Source organism: Lemur catta, chromosome 2 (assembly GCF_020740605.2).
Source record: "Lemur catta isolate mLemCat1 chromosome 2, mLemCat1.pri, whole genome shotgun sequence".
In the NCBI taxonomy this organism is placed as follows: domain Eukaryota; kingdom Metazoa; phylum Chordata; class Mammalia; order Primates; family Lemuridae; genus Lemur; species Lemur catta.
The window spans coordinates 101,846,499-101,864,242 of NC_059129.1; the positions used below are offsets into that span (position 1 = coordinate 101,846,499).

The following is a 17,744-nucleotide window of genomic DNA, read 5'->3' on the forward strand; positions in this document are numbered from 1 at the left end:
ATTTTAGCATGTGTCAGAATTTCCTTCCTTTTTAAGGCTAATATTTCACTGTATATACCACATTTTATTTCTCCATCTATCAATGGGCACTTGGGTTGCTTCCACTTTTTGGCTATTGTGAATAGTGCTGCTATGAATGTAGGTATACAAATCTCTTCGAGATCCTACTTGCAGTTTTCTGGATATATACCCAGATGTGTGATTGTCTTTTATGACATTGACATTTGAAGAAAACTGCCCTCCCTCTTTTTTAAAAAATAGAATACTTTTCACCTGGGCTTACGTGATGTTTCCTCCTGTTGAGATTCAGGTTATACATTCCTGGCCAGAATACTGCATAAAAGATGTGTACTTCTCAGAGTTTCACATCCAGAGGCACATAATATCCATCCACCTCTCGTAGGTGGTGTCAATTTTAATTATCCTATGAAACTGTTATTTGTTTTTTCTATTATATAGTTACTATTTTTTCTTTGCATCTTATAAGCAATCTATGGGAGACATTTTAGGAGAGGCTTTAGTATCTCCCATTCGTCATCAAAATTTACCCCCCTGGATTTAGCACCCATTGACGCTTCTTGCCTAAATCAGTCTTTACTATGATGGCTGCAAAATGATGATTTTTTTTTAATATCTAGCACAGGATATTTTTAAAGTTAATTATAAATTATGTTAAATAGGTCAATTTGAATGTCAAAAGATTAATTTATTAAATGTAAGACTTGCTGCTACTCTTAATACATTATACATGACTGTCATTGAAATATGATACTTAAACTGCTTCTGAATTCAGGAATTTAATGGTTATTGTGGGTATTCCTACAAAGTCATTTTATATTTTTTAAAGTTGAATATATAGTGTGCTTTAGGAAGTAAATTAGGTTCTGATACTTTTTCTTATTCTTATCTACAGATTGTTTACCATATACTCTATTATCTGAATCCTGCTAGTGAACTTTCTATTTAGTTAATGACTAACTAGATAATATTCACTTAACCACAATTGAGGAACAAACTTTACGGAATGAAGTAGCTTTGAGAGCTGTAGCTGGAATAGAAAGATATAAACTTTTTTTACTTTTTGAAACATAAATATCATTCTGTGTGTGCATCTAAAACTGGTTTGTCTAGAGTAGTTAGTATCTTGTAAAGTATGTCTAAAGCTATTGCGATATATTGTTTTAAGCAATATGGCAGATTAGATGTTCAGAGAAGCTTTACAGAACACAGTGAAAAATACCAATATAGAAGAATTCTTGAGGTCTTTTCAATTACCTACAGCTAGGCCCCATATCAGACTTACCAGAATCCTTAGAGATTGGGGCTTAGGTACCTCTCTGTATTTTCAGAAATTTTTCTCATATTTGCCCACAAATATGCCTGTTCCAGCCTCTCTCTCTCTCTCTCTCTCTCTCTCTCTCTCTGTGTCTTGCTGAATACTGCTACCCATGTACCAGAATTCTCAAGGGACCCAAACTGTGTTAGTGGTCTTGGACAACTTCTCCCTCCATTTGAATATAACATTTTATGCAAAGCAGGAAAGTTAATGCCTTAATATTTTACAGAGATATTGGTGAAACATTTCTAAGTTTTCACTTATAGCCCTCTCTCTTCTCAGGAGCTACATATGAGACCATGGGATTAGGTCAGAAATGAATTAGAATGACTACTACCATACTCAGAATCACTCCTCTTCTCCTCAACCATACTGGCTTTGATTTTGGATCAAGCTTTTTATATTTGTTTCATCTTCCTTCAGAGTGAGTTTTCTCCCAGGATGCCTCAGTTCTTTATGTAAATAAGCTTCTAGTGGGCTTATGCACTTGGTTACAACTCAGGACCAGATCGTAAGGGTTAAGCTGGGACCCCATTACAATGAGAACCCCTGAGCTCTATGTCATAGCATAAGTTGTCTTCTCTTATTTCTTTACTGTTTTCTTTCTTTTTCCTCACCTTATTTTCATTTTACCAGTGGGTTGTTAGTCTGCTTATGCCCACTTTAATATGTATCTACACATTTAATTTAAATATACTTTAGTCTAATTTATAATTTATCAGCAATCTTCTAAGTCATCATTATTTCATATACATTAAAAACCTCAAACTTGAACCAGTTTTTAAATTGGTACACAATCCAATTTAAAAAATGATATTATATTTGGGTCAGAGTAAACAGAGTCTTCCCAAGGACTTCAGTGTAAGTCATTAATGACAAAATTTCATTCTTTCCCTTCTTGGAGAAACCCACCAGGAGCTGAAAACTGAGTCAGATATCTTGAGTAGCTCCCATGTTCTTGGCTTAGCTTCAACCACCTACCTCTCTCTTGAAAATGTACAGCCATCTTCAGAACTCATGTACTTTGGGCCCTACCTCCACTTCATAGTGAATTAGCTGTGACTAATTTTGGTCTCTTGTTTTTTGAGGCAACGGCAACTTAGATAGATGCAGTGTTCCACGAGGAGCAGACAGTGTCTGAGGTCGCTAGTGCTAATAACAATAGCAAAATATGGTTTCTTCCAAGAACGAGAGCATCAAGTATTTTAGCAAACCTTCTTGGGCTATATAACATCTCATTTAGACCAATCTGAATGTCTTGGAAAATAGCCAATCATGGCAAAGGCTAAAGTAGAAAATCCTAGGAAATGAAGTGTGTCCTCTGCCCTTCTAGGAAGTATAGTCATGGGAAGTGCCTGCATGTACCTTATGAATTGGGAAGATATTGATATCACAGAAAATGTGCAATTCTTAAAAATCAAAATAGTCTGATTTTATAGTGTGAGTCTTGTATTTACATTTTAAAGCAAGATTCCTTACTTAAAATTGTGCCAGTGAATTATTTTCTGTGAACAATTATTACCTTGTTTCTTCTAATGTCATTATGAATTAATTTAATTAACATGGACTAGAATCTGTCATGTATAATGGAATATATTTCTAAAATATTTAAATTGCAGAAAGGAAAATAAAATGATTTGGGAAGGTCAGACAAAAAAATTACCTGCTAATAAAATGGTTAAAGGGGCTGTCCCACAAAACAAAGCAAAATAAAACACAGAGTAACAAAATAATACTATTGTAGATTCTTCAGATTTTAACCCTTCCTAGCTAGACAATTAAATGCTTGTACATTAAGTGGGGATATGGTTTATTCAAGGGTTAGATTAAGGAATTTCATATATCCAAAATTGCCCTTGAAAAATCCCAATATACTGGAGTCCAACAGTCAACAATAGAGAATCAGAACATATTGTTGGATTGTGCTTAAAAACTATTGTCTTTTAGAATATGTACCTTCTCTTTAAATCCTAGAGTCACACTGTGGAGAGATGTTCAGACTATGGTAGGTACGTGGGACTTATGAGCAACTGAAAAGCCAGCAAATTCATATCATCCATGTCATCCTTACCCCAGGATATATGATCATTGAAATTTGGTATAATTGCCCATACCATTTACACAGGAAATCGTCATTTTTCTTTCTTTTATTGCTGAGCTTATTATACTTGAATTTGTGATAATTAAGTTCATAAAGATAAAATTCCATGGTATATGATTATGTTGTTATGTTAAAGTTTTACCTGAAGTTTTGTATAATGTTTTTGTCCTTCAAATAGGAAAGAATGATGCTATACTATATCATGCCTTTTTTCTCTACAGATAATGAATTCTGAGTTAATGCATAGTGTAGTAGGAAGCTATCTTAAACCTCCAGAAAGGATGGTTGTTCCATCATTCACCCAGAATGAATCATCTCAGAATCACAAGCCTATGGACTTAGAAGTTACTTCTTCTAAAGTGTTTCATAGCCCAAATAGCCAAGGTAATGCCGATATAAAATCTTATATAAAATTAGAGGAATGGTACAAATTATGTTATAAAAACTTTTCATTTTTATGTAGAAAAAAATATGATTGTGTATTTAGCCTTAATAAAACTCCTAATTTTGATTCTGTTGCTCAAAGTTTCTATGAATTTAGACAAGTTACTTAATACTTTTCATTTTGGCTTCTTCAGCTATAAAATAAAAATTAATATAACCAGCTGGACACATATCACAGGTTTATCATAAAAACATCATTAGAAAGCAGGAAAATACTCTTTGAAGAATAACAAGTCAGATTTGGCATCCTTCTAAACTAGATTATTAGAATGCTAGTAAATTAAATGGAGTTGTATCTTATTCAAGGATTACATTCAGAAATTGCATATATCCAAAATCATCCTTGAAAATTCTGTAGGAAGCCAGAATACTATAAAATACTAGTGTTGTAACTTTTTAAACATAAATTTAGAAGGATCTTAAAATTGAATTAGGGAAATACTTATGATCCCAGGCATACCTTATATCATGTACCATATGAAAAGCAGTAAATATAATTTCTTTATCTTATTTGTAAAAAACAAATGATGATCTCTAGCAAGCATCTTTCTAATTTTATATAAACTATATGGAAGTTAAAACTCTGAACTTAATCATGAAGATATTAATATAGCTGAATAAAAATCATAGTAGTACACGTGTACTATTTATCATCTTTCAAGCCTGACATCAGGTAAACCATATTTATAGTTAAATATAACTTAAGTTATGCTTTTTTTCCAACAGAAGAAACTGTGTTCTGCCCCGCATGTCCTAATTCTTAGTACTACATCTTGGACAAAGAAACAATAAATGTGGATTTTTTGTTTGTTTGTTTGTAGGCCATTTAAAAGACTTCAATTTTTTTCTTTTATTTTAATGTTTGTGGTTTGATTAAAACCGAACACATCAAGAACTGAGAAAAACCTTTAACTTTGAACCCAACTTACCATGTTAATTTTAATTTTCTTTATACATACTCAAACTCTTATGCCTCCCAGACTATACATTATCTTAAGTCCTTTTATTTGAAAATACTTCTTTTATTAAATTAAGTTGTGGTTATTAGCTTTCTAAATCCTAGAAATCACTAATAAATACATTGTTTTTATAAGATATGATGGAGAAAATTTGTCTGTCTTTAGAGTTTTAGTCATTTTTCATTTTTATGAGGGAATATACATATAGATTTTTCTGGCTCATTAACAAGAATATACTACTCATTTTTTCATGTTACTGTGATTGTAAGTGTTCAGAAACTTTCACTTAAAACATCAACCATATTTTTTTCCCAACAGCTCTTATTTTAGCCTTGAAAACTCTTCAGGAAAAAATTTATCGTTTAGAACTAGAGAGAACACAAGCTGAAGATAACCTGAACATTCTTTCCAGAGAAGCAGCGCAGTATAAAAAGGCCTTGGAAAATGAAACAAATGAGAGAAATCTGGCACATCAGGAACTGATAAAGCAGAAAAAAGGTATAAAATGCAGTAGTTCTCAGAAATGAGGGGTTATCAAAATTCACAGTTTGAAAATAATAAACTTAATCTAAGCAGATTTACTCAGACGTATTTGTTCTTATATACATTCAAACCTTGTGGCCTTGTTCTCAGACATTTTGATATTTGTGGGAAAAGGATGTAGCTTTGAACTTATATCTATTATATCTGTTATCCCAGTTCATAAATTCTTGAGATTAAAAGAAAAATTGTTTTTAGACAAGTGGTATTTAGAAATTAGAATATTTTCAGACTAACCAATAAAATCTAGTTTAACCCGTAATATAATTGAAATGCTTTATGTTTTAGTTAATAATAAATTTTAAAATTTGAAATATAAAGCAATACTAGTAATTAGACAATATAAAACAATAAAAATGAATGAAAAAGAATTTAATTTGAGAGGAAAATAAGTTTAATTCGAGGAATAGGCAGATAGGTGGAGACTTCCGTGGAAATTATGACAAGAACATCTGGACACGAAGAGTTTTAGAAATTTAGAACATAAGTCCTTTATATAATTTCACTTCAAAACTTATGTCTTTCTTTTTCCTTGTAACACTACATTGATCCTTATAAATAAGGCTAAGTTCACCTTACAAATAAAATGAAGAAATAGGGGAAAAAAGATTTCTGAGGTAATTAGACAAAAGTAGAAGAAAAAGCCAAAGAAAGTAAAAAGTTAAAGACTTAGAAATAGGTTGCTTACCCCCATGGAATTAACTTTGCTACCAGTAGTCAAGAACAGAGGCAAATAGGAGTGGTAAAGTACATACACCTGAGTTTCCTGAAAGACTAAAAATAATTAAGAGGTAAGAAACTTTCCAGCCTTGGAAACTATTAGAATTCTAGAAGAAAATGTAGGAAAGACTCCTACAGACATTGGCCTAGGCAAAGAATTTATGAAGAAGACCCCTAAGGCAATCACAGCAACAACAAAAATAAATAAATGAGACCTGATCAAATTAAAAAGCTTCTGCACAGCCAAAGAAACAGTCATGAGAGCAAACAACCTACAGAATGGGAAAAAATTTTCGCATACTACACATCAGATAAAGGACTGATAACAAGAATCTATTTAGAACTCAGGAAAATCAGCAAGAAAAAAATCAAACAACCCTATCAAAAAGTGGGCAAAGGACATGAATAGAAATTTTTCAAAAGAAGATATAAAAATGGCTAACAAACATATGAAAAAATGTTCAACATCTCTAATCATCAGGGAAATGCAAATCAAAACCACAATGAGATATCACTTAACTCCAGTGAGAATGGCCTTTATCAAAAAGTCCCAAAACAATACATGTTGGCATGGATGCGGAGAGACAGGAACACTCATACACTGCTGGTGGGACTGTAAACTAGTGCAACCCCTATGGAAAACAATATGGAGATACCTTAAACAGATTCAAGTAGACCTACCATTTGATCCAGCAATCCCATTATTGGGCATCTACCCAGAAGAACAAAAGTCATTCTATAAAAAAGACACCTGCACCCCAATGTTTATAGCAGCACAATTCACAATTGCAAAGATGTGGAAACAACCCAAATGCCCATCAATTCATGAATGGATTAGCAAAATATGGTATATGTATACCATGGAATATTACTCAGCTGTAAGAAATAACGGTGATAATGGCATTTCTTTGGTTCTCCTGGAGAGAGTTGGAACCCATTCTATTAAGTGAAGTATCCCAAAAATGGAAAAATAAGCACCACATGTACTCACCAGCAAACTGGTTTCCCTGATCATCACCTAAGTGCACATTTGGGAATAACACCAATTGGGTGTCGGACAGAGGTGGGGGCTGGGGGAAAGGGATGGATGTATACCTACTTGATGAGTGCAATGAGCACTGTCTGGGGAATGGACACGCTTGAAGCTCAGACTCGGTGGGATCGGGGGGTATGGGCAATATATATAACCTGAACTTTTGTACCCCCATAATGAGCTGAAATAAAAAAAAAAAAAAAAGGAAACTTTCCAGCCTCTGTTTTTCTATATGATATTATTTCCCAGGAACAACCAGGGTATTTATCATCCAAGAAATTACTGACATCCTCCCCTTTCAGAAGTACGCCCTCTGGATTTTTAGGGGGAGACAATATTAAACCAATTATATATATTTAATGAGATATTCACAAAATATATGTTCCTAACTCTGGGAAAGTCAATACTTAGGGCTAAAAGAGGTTTTGAACTTTTAGCTCTTGATTGAATTCACATAAAATAGTTCTTGTGATAACCAAATCTCTGATCTCTGTGATAATCAATGAATTGACTCATTATTATTTTGTGTTTTTCATAGAAATAAGTATACAGTTAAGCTCAGCCCAGTCTCGTTGTACCCTTCTGGAAAAACAACTAGAATATACAAAGAGAATGGTTCTCAATGTAGAGCGAGAAAAGAATATGATCCTAGAACAACAGGTAAGCATATTTTCTGTAAGGAATGATAATATAATTTAATGTGTTTTGGAAGAATATTTAATTTAGCGTGGGAAAATCATAATATAATCTTAAGTAAAGTAGGATATAAAGCTGTGTTATAGGAGATTTCTGCTAATAGTAATGACAGACTAGGTCATTTGAACCAACCCAACTGCAGAGAAAAACTAGACAGAATACAGGAAGGAAGCAAGGAAGAGGAGGAGGCAGGGGAGGAGTGAAGGAAGACACAAAATGACAGTAAATTCAGAAAACAGAGGACAAGTCATAATGTTAGAGTGAGAAGATCTAACATATGTAATTGGAATTTCAAAAGGAAAGGAGAGGGAGAATGGGACAGAAGGAATATTTGAAGAGGTAGTAGCTGAGAATTTTTCAAAACTGATTAAAAAGTAAAATCACACCACAGATTCAAGAAGCCCTAATACCAAAGCAGGATAAATATAAGGAAAGCTATATACAGACACCTTATAATAAAATAAATAATAAATGAAAAATAAAATCTTAAAAACAGCCAGAAGAAAAAAATTACATTCAAAGGGACGGCAGTTAATGTGATAGTTGACTTCTCAACTGAAAGTGCCAAATTCAAAAGATAATGGACTGAGAGAATTAAGTTATAATAATATTAAAAGAAAATAACTGCTAATGGACAAATCTATGCCTGGGGGAAATATCCTTCAGAAACAAAGGTAAAATAAAAGCATTTTAAGACTAACAAAGACTGAGATAATTTGTTACCAGTAGGTACACTCTAAACAGAACAGTAAAGGACATTACTAATCAGACAGAAGAAAAATTATCTTTGGTGGAAGGTCATAGGTGCAGGAAGGAATAAAGAGCAACAGAGACAATAAACATGAGGATAATTCTAAGTGAATATTACATAAAACAATAATAATGCTTTATGTGGTTTAAATATACATGTATAAAGGATTAAAATTCATCAGAACAACAGCATATAAATTAGGAGGGAATAAATGTAGTTGAAAGTGGTTCTAATATCCTTACATTGTCTTGGAAAAGCATAAAAATACCAATCAATACTGGACTTTGATGGGTCAAGCATGTAGTAGATTTTAAAGGAACTAGAGAGGTTGACTCTAAAATTTATAAGGGAAAACAAAGGTCCAAGAACAGACAGGTTATTCAGAAGAAGAATAAGATGAGGATCTTTCTCTACTAGGTATTGAAACAAATTATAATTCTATCAAAATTGAAATAAAGTGTTATTTGTATGGATAGACAACTAGAATAAAAGAATGGAATATAGTCAGACCCACTCATATGGAAACTCAATATGTGATAGGGATGCCACTGCAGATCATTAGGAAAAATCTCTAAGCATTTCACATTTTTTGATGCTATTATGAATAGTATTGGGGTTTTATTTCATTTTTCATTTGTGTATTACTGGTATATAAAAATATAATTGATTTTTGTATGACTTTATATCCTGGGGCCTTTCTAAATTTATTTATTGGTTCTGGTAGTTTTCATGTGTTCTAAGGCTATTCTACATACACAATCATGTCATCCATGAAAAAAAATAGTTTTTTTCTTCTTTTTCAATCTTTATGGCTCTTATTTCTCTTTCTCACCTTACTGCACTGGCTGTTACAGCTAATACAATGTTAACTAGAAGTGGTTAGCACTGACATCCTTGCTTTGTTCCTGATCTTTAGGGGAAAGCTACTAGGCTTTCACCGTTAAGTATGATATTGACTACAGGTTTTTGTTAGCTGCCCTATATCAAGTTGTGGAAATTACCTTCTAAGTTTGTTGAATGTTTTGTCACGAATGGGTGTCACATTTCAACAATTGCTTTCTCTACATTCTTTGAGAGCGTCATATTTTTTCCCTTTTATTCTGTTAACATGATGAGTTACATTGATTGATTTTCAAATGTTAGCTAACCTTGTATTCCTAGTGTAGAAGATCACCAATTGATCTTGATATGTATTATTTTTTTTGTGTGCATGGCTTGATTCAATTTGCTGATATTTTGCTTAAGTATTTTTGTGACTATGTCCTTGAGGGATCTTGATTTGTAATTTTCCTTATAATGTCTAGTTTTGGTGTCTTGGGCTTTCTGACCTCAAAAAATTAGTTGGTGCTTGCATTACTTCAGGACAGGGAAATAGTAAGAAAAGAAAGAAAAAAAAAGAAAAAATTAGTTGGGAGGATTCCTTCTATTTTCTGAAAGGTCTTGTGTAAGATTAGTATTATTTCTTTCTTAAATGTTTGATAGAACTCAATATTTGATAGAAACCATCCGGGACTGGAGTTTTCTTTGTGGGAGGTTTTTAAATTATGAATTGAACTTATTTTCCAGATATAGGGGTACTTAGATTTTCCGCTTTTTTTCTTGTGTCTTTAGTGATGTCCCTCTTTTCTTCCTGATATTGTTAATTTGTATTTTTGCTTTTTAAAATAAGAATTAGTCTGCCTGTCACTTTATAATTTTATTGATTTTTTTTAAAGAAACAACTTTTAAAAATTGTTTTCGGGTTTTTTTTTGTTCATTTTCTATTTCGTTGATTCCAACCTTATTATTTTCTTCTTTTTAGGGTCTAATTCACTTAATTTTTACCCTGGCTTTCTATTTTGGATGCTTAGATTATTGATTTTAAACCTTGTATTCTTTCCTTTTAAATATTATATTTTGTAATTAAAGCTATCAGTTTTCTTCTAAACACTGAGTCCCACAAATTATGATATTTTGTATTTCTATTATCATTCAGTTAAAAATATTTTCTACCTTTTTTGGTGATTTCTTTTAAAATTCTGTTATCTGCTCCTCTTCATCCTGGTCCTCTTCCTCCTCTTTTTTAGTAGCTGCTCTAGGGTCTAAAATATGTATTCTTAACTTACCACAGTCTTCCATGAATTAGTATTAAAACACTTCACATATAATATCCTTTCTATGGCATGCTTCTACTTATCCCTCTTTGTGCTACATTTTTCATATATTTTGCTTCTACATATGTTATAAAACACACAATACATCATTATTTTTGCTTTAAATGGCCAATTATCCTTTAAAGAAAATTAAGAAACAAGAAAAAATATATATTTATCCACATTTTTACCATTTCCAATGGTTTCATTTCTCTGTGTAGATTTGATTTTCCATCTATTTTTTTTTTTTAGTCTGAAGGAAAGTCTCTTAGCATTTATTTATCTGGAAAAGTCTTTATTTCATTGTGATTTGTGAAAGATACCTTGGCTTTTTGTAGAATTCTAGTTGAAAGCTTTTTTCTTTCAGCACATTAAAGATTTTGTTTCATTTGTCTTCTGGATTTCATAGTTTCCAATGAGAATTCTTATCTTTATTCCTCTGTGCATAATGTGTCATCATTTCTCAGGCTGCTTTTAAGATTTTTCCTTTATTACTGGTTTTCAAAAATTCGATAATGATGTACCTAAGTGTGGTTTTCTTGTGTTTATTCTACTTGGACTTTTTGATATTCTTAAATCTGTCAGTATTTTTTACTAAATTTAGAAAATTTTTAGTCATTATCCTTCAAATAATTATTCTGTTCTCCTCTCCTTCTGAGAATCCAATTAAATGTAAGACCACAGGTCACCAAGACTTTGTTTATTGGTGGGTTTTTTTGTTTTTGTTTTAACTAATAGACTTTATCTATTAGAGCCATTTTAGGTTTATAGAAAATTGAGCAGATAGTACAGAGAGTTCTTCTTGCCCCCTCACAGTTGTCCTTATTATTAATATCTTTCATTAGCATGGTAATAAATACCATTACAAAACAGTATATACATGTGCATATGTATATTCATACTTTCCTTTTCTCCTGTGCTCTCTTTATGGTTTATTCTTCTGACAGCTGCTTTTCTATGTGTTAGAGAGAGGGTAAGTCAATGAGTAGGTGTGATCACCTTGTATTAATAAATAACACTGTTTAATACAGGTTTTGTTAATGATTTTTTCCTTAGTAGAACTGTTAAATAAAGATGCATAGAAGAGTTTGTTCCATTGATGCTAATACAGCACATCTTTCTTGGTACATTATATTTGCTCCTTAAAAGTATTTGATTTTGCTTGTAAGCACCTGAAATATGTACATGTTTCTTATGACAGATTTATATTGTGTTTTGAGTTCTCAGAAATTGTATTATTCTTGATTCATTGGCATCACTTGCCAAATTCAAGTTTTGTTTTTATCCTTTCCAGGCCCAGCTTCAAAGAGAAAAAGAACAAGATCAGATGAGGCTACATGCAAAGCTTGAAAAGCTTGATGTCTTAGAAAAAGAGTGTTTCAGACTTACAACAACTCAGAAAACTGCTGAGGTAAGCTTCTACTTGTTTCTTTGGAGTGATGACGATGGGAATAAATCTTTAGTGCTAAGCATAATTGGCATTGTATGTGAATGTACAGTAAATCTTAGATTTATAAAATTTCATTTACAACTTTTATTAATCCAGATATGAATTCCTCCCTATAGAGATGAAAAATTAATGGGTTCCATCATGGCATAAATGAGCTTGTCTTTTGATGTAAAATTGTAATTTTGACTTCTTCTAATATGGCAGGACATTTACATTTGGCAGTTAAGTTACCTAAGGGATGTTGAAAAGATTGTCTTTCACCACTTGCAGTCAGATTAAGCCTATCCCTCTCCTTTTTCCACTCAAATCTTTTCCATTTTATAGGATTTTCTTTAGGAAGCTTTCTTGAGCTCTCCAACATAAGTGGTAGAGAAACTTTGAGGATACTAATGGTTTAGAACTTAGGAAGTTCTCTCTTTGAAATAGTAATGTCCTCTTATTTTGAACCACCCAACAGATATAAGATGTAATACCTATGTGTATAATGTTATATATGCATGGTTATATATATGTCATTCATATCAAATAATATTCATTGCTTTGTTGTTTTGTTGTTTCGTGTATATTACTCTTGTTTACCTACGTATAATAATTAAGTATCCTTAACCTGAAAATATGAAATCTGAAATGCTCCAAAATCCAAAACTTTTTGAGCACTAACGTGACACTCAGAGGAAATGTTCACTGGGGCATTTTGGATTTTGAATTTTGAGATTAGGGGTACTAAATCCTTATTGAAAATATTCTAAAATCCAAAATCTGAAACACTTCCGTTTTCAAGCATTTCCAATAAGGGATACTTAACCTATATAAGTGCTTAAGTAACAAGGACCACATATTATGTGTCTAATATGTCTTCCTTCCCTCTCTTTCCCCCCAAAATTGCACTCTTATCATATGTACATGACAGAAATTTATTGTTATTTTTGTATGTTTTGAATGAAACATTGAGACCCGAGACTATAATAATTTGACCTTCTAGATGTTTAGTACCCTCATAAGTTTCATCATTTTAGTTTTGTTGTTGGAAGTTGGAAGCCTATGTGTGTATATATTCTTCGCTTTCCCTTTGTTCTCTCATGTGTAATAGCCGGTAAAAGAAAGAAGCAGGAAGAAAGCCAAGAAAAATCTTAGCATCTTTTGCCATTCCTTTTTCTTACTTTCAGCTTTAGCTTGCCAAACTCTTAAGAATCAAGACCACTAGAATTCTATTTGGAAAAGGAACAGAGGATATTTGGCTCTAGTTTTTATAACAATCCCAGTTTTCAATTCTTTTTGCAGGACAAGATTAAACATTTAGAGGAAAAACTTAAAGAAGAAGAACATCAGCGTAAGCTATTTCAAGACAAAGCTTCTGAGGTAAATAAATAGAGCACTAATCTGTCATGGTAAACCATATATGTTTTGTTAATATTATACTTTATTTTCCTTAACTGAAAATTAGATTCTAATTTCTACTTCCTAGCTTGTTAGTTTTGTCTCTTTTTGCTATAATAATGAAATTCTCAATCAGCCAGTATATATTATGCTTGGATGCACTGCCAAGAGTTCTTTTAATCTTTTGACATTCTGACAAACACATATATTCTCAGTTGAAAGAACTCTTAGGATAGATTGTTTTCCGTTTGATTGATATATATTAAATAGTTCATTCTCTTGTAAACAGAATATTATTATAATTACTAATATACTTAGTAACTTTCACACACACACAAAATAGTATTTTGGATTTTCTTTTCTTTCTCAAAAAGCACTTTCATATTTATAAACTGAGACCTGACCTCTCATTATAATGTTTTTTTTTTTTTTTTTTTGAGACAGAGTCTCACTTTGTTGCCCTGGCTAGAGTGAGTGCCATGGTGTCAGCCTAGCTCATAGCAACCTCAAACTCCTGGGCTTAAGCGATCCTACTGCCTCAGCCTCCCGAGTAGCTGGGACTGCAGGCATGCACCACCATGCCCGGCTAATTTTTTCTATATATATTTTAGTTGGCCAGATAATTTCTTTCTATCTTTAGTAGAGATGGGGTCTCGCTCTTGCTGAGGCTGGTCTTGAACTCCTGACCTTGAGCGATCCACCTGCCTTGGCCTCCCAGAGTGCTAGGATTACAGGCGTGAGCCACCACGCCCAGCCTTCACTATAATGTTTTTGAAGAAGCATGTTACAAATCAATTTTGTGAGTTTTTTCTTTACTATTATAGCTTCAAACTGGACTTGAAATCAATAGAATTTTAATGTCTTCGGTTTCAAATCCCAAGTACTCCAAGGAAAAGAAGAAATCTTCAAAGGTATGCATATAAAACTTTTCCCAAACAACACTTTCTTATTTGCTAATACTCATTTATTCACTCTTTTAATGTTTATACCTAACCCCTTTCCAGAAAGGATTTGAAGAGATGTGTAATAAACGACATGGAATAGTGCATGTCAAGTGATGATAGTTTTGGGTGTAAGGACAGAAAATTTCATAAAACCCAGGTTAAAGAAGGTAATAGCAGTTGTGCATAAAACTTAGCTCTGAGTTTGTTGGCAACCAAAGCAAAAAAGAGCACATAATGGACAGTATAGCTGTCTTTGTGAAATAATATGAAGCACTTCAGTTTTTCTAGAAAGATAAAGATTTTCCTAGTTTTAAACTCTTGGAGAAATGTATTTTGTGATACTTTCTAAAAGAGGCACTAAACAACACAGTAGATGCTGATAACACAATAAATCCTGAAAGCAGTTTTATGTAATACATGCACAGTAAAAAACAGGATTTTTTTTTTTAACAGACCTGTAAGTTAACAGGTCTGTAAAGGCATTTACATAGGGAATTTATTATTATTTGTTCTTTCTATACTCATATCCTTTGAATTTGCCTGAAAATAAGGGTTCAGGAGTTTTAGTACTTTATAGATTGACCAATATTTTGTTTTGATGAATTGATGTTTGGAATATATTGTAGCTTAACTTTCTTAATTATATATAATGGTAAGAAAAACATTTAAATCCCTTTTAATCTTATGATTCTGGGATTATAGTTTTGATGACCATTATTACTATTTATTCATTTTGCATGGAGTGAGTGTTTGAGTGTTTCTTTGTGCCATTTGCTATGAGAGTCAGCAATGCTATTTGAGAATTCTGTCCACTACTGTATGCTTACTCTGTAGATAAAATAATGGAGAGAACATAATACTTAACTTTGGCTACTTTTTTTTTTTTTTTTTTGAGACAAAGTCTCACTCTGTCACCCTGGGTAGAGTGCAGTGGTGTCATCATAGCTCACTGCAGCCTCCAACTCCTAGGCTCAAATGATCCTCCTGCCTCAGCCTCCCAAGTAGCTGAGACTACAGGTGCATGCCACAATGCCCAGCTAATTTTTCTATTTTTAGTGAAGACGAGGTCTCACTCTTGCTCAGGCTGGTCTTGAACTCCTGAGCTCAAGCGATCCTCCCGCCTTGGCCTCACAGAGTGCTAGGATTATAGGCATGAGCCACCGTGCCTGGCCCTCTTTTATTACATAAATAAGAATTAATGTTCAGTACTTTGGCTGTATTTTTCATAATTTTTTCTTTTAAAGAATTTTCAAACTACAATAATGAAAAACATTTTCCCAATGGAACTTTATGTTTTTTGCTTATTCCTTCCTTAAATATTTGTTTTGTGTCTTGTTTGTGCAATGAGATTCAAAGCCACAAAGCCAAATAGAAAATCACTATCAGTAATTTGCAAGAAGAACAAATATTGACTCATTCATTGTAAAAATAGTGAAGGTACAGGAAAAGGTAAAAAAAAAAAAATAAGAAAAGAAAAGGTAGTTCCTGGAAGAGAAGAGAATAATTGACAGCAAAATCACTTTATAAAAGTGCTTAGTTCAAATCACAAGTTCATGAGATCTGTAAATTGTATTGTCTCCCATTAAAGATGAAGGGACATTAACATTGCTGAAGGTAGGATCAGTTTTCGGGAAGCCTCTATGAGAGACCTGCTTCCGCTCACACTGTTTCTTCATATCCTAGACATAACTCATAATTCATTCAACTCATACATCTTAATGCCATAGACTGGTGTCTCTATGTAATAAAGAGGTAAGTAAGAGAGGAATTTATGAGAAACAGATAAATATACAGATATTAGAGTGTAACAAAAGCTTAATAGAGGTATGAACAAAGTGTTGTGGTGCTGTGTAGACAAAGAAATACATGAAGGGTAATGCAAAAAGCAGTACTAAAGACAGCCTGGGAGAATTAATAAGTATTGACAGACTGAGATGAGGAGAAATGTATGACAGTCTGAGGAAATTGTTAGTTTTTCCAGGGACCTATAGGTCCAGTAGTGGGGGTGAGATAGGGTCATAGTGAAAGTTAAAATTGAAAATACATCTTGGGGTGAGATAATGGCTAACTTTGAATGCCATGTTAAAAAGTTGAGCTTTTATTCTATAAATAGTTGGGAACCACTGAAGGCTTCTGAGAAGAATACGAACATGATTAGTGCTGTAATTCTAGATGGTAACTGACAGCAGTATGAGAGTTTATATAGTTTTATCACATGTGTAGATTCCTGTAACCATCACAACAATCAAGATACAGAATTGTTCCACCACCATAAGGCTCCTTCATGCGATCCCTTTATAACTACACATCTCTTTCACTGACCCTGGCAAGCTATAATCTGTTCACTATCTCTATAGTTTGTTATTTCAAAAATGTTAAATAAATACAGTTATACTGTATGTAATTTTTGGGGATTGGCTTTTTTTACTCAGCTTCTGGGATTGGCTTTTTCCCCCTTGAGAGCCATCCAAGTTGTTGCATGTATCAGTACATTTTTTAAATTTCTGTGTGGTATTCCACACTATGGTTGTACCACAGTTTAACCATTCATCTGTTGAAGGATATTTGGGTTGTTTCCATTTTGAGGCTATTTCAAATAAAGCTGCTGTGAACATTTGTGTACAGGTTTTTGTGTGAACATAAGTTTTCATTTTCTGGGATAAATGTCCAAGATAGCAGTTATTGGGTTATATGATAAATACTTGTTGAGTTTTATAAGAAACTGCCCAACTGTATTCCAAAATGGCTGTACCATTTTGTAGTCCCACCAACAATATATGACAGATCCAGTTTCTCCGCATGCTTGCCAACATTTGGTATTGTCACTGTTTTTTATTTTGGCCATTCTGATAGATGTGCAGTGATATTTCATTGTAATTTTAACTTGCATTTCCCTAATAGCTAATGATATTGAATATCTTTTCATATCTTTGATTTGCCATCATACGTCTTTTTTAGTGAAATTTCTGTCCATGTCTTTTGCCTATTTTCAAATTGCATTGTTTGTTTACTATTGAGTTTTGAGAGGTCTTCATATTATAAATGTCTTTTAAGATAATTTTTTGTTTATGTTTCCCTTGTCAATCTCTAGAAAACTAAATGTTTAAAGAGAGGACCACCTCAGCAAATTTATTCAAAGTTTGGAGCACTACCTTTTGTGTCTGAAAAGGTGAGAGGGAAAAAAGTAAAGATAGTTGTTCAAAAAACTCCTGCTTCATTGTAAGTGCTATTTAAATACCATCAGTTTTTTTAAATTGTTCT

General features: G+C 32.7%; 1 protein-coding gene across 8 annotated transcripts in view; it reads left to right on the top strand.

Moving 5' to 3' along the window:
• The window catches only part of CEP57L1 (centrosomal protein 57 like 1), a 53,066-nt gene that overhangs the window by 29,768 nt on the left and 5,554 nt on the right, over positions 1 to 17,744 (top strand). For 4 of the 8 annotated variants that reach the window (XM_045544152.1, XM_045544153.1, XM_045544147.1 and 1 more), the window contains exons 2-8: positions 3,659 to 3,821; positions 5,159 to 5,338; positions 7,672 to 7,793; positions 12,007 to 12,123; positions 13,444 to 13,521; positions 14,364 to 14,450; positions 17,575 to 17,652. In XM_045544152.1, the coding sequence (XP_045400108.1) occupies positions 3,662 to 3,821; positions 5,159 to 5,338; positions 7,672 to 7,793; positions 12,007 to 12,123; positions 13,444 to 13,521; positions 14,364 to 14,450; positions 17,575 to 17,652 (822 nt within the window). In that variant the 5' untranslated portion in view covers positions 3,659 to 3,661. Of the gene's footprint in view, positions 1 to 3,310; positions 3,346 to 3,658; positions 3,822 to 5,158; positions 5,339 to 7,671; positions 7,794 to 12,006; positions 12,124 to 13,443; positions 13,522 to 14,363; positions 14,451 to 17,574; positions 17,653 to 17,744 lie in introns of all 8 variants that reach the window. The other 4 variants (XM_045544148.1, XM_045544149.1, XM_045544150.1 and 1 more) reach the window with 3 other exon arrangements.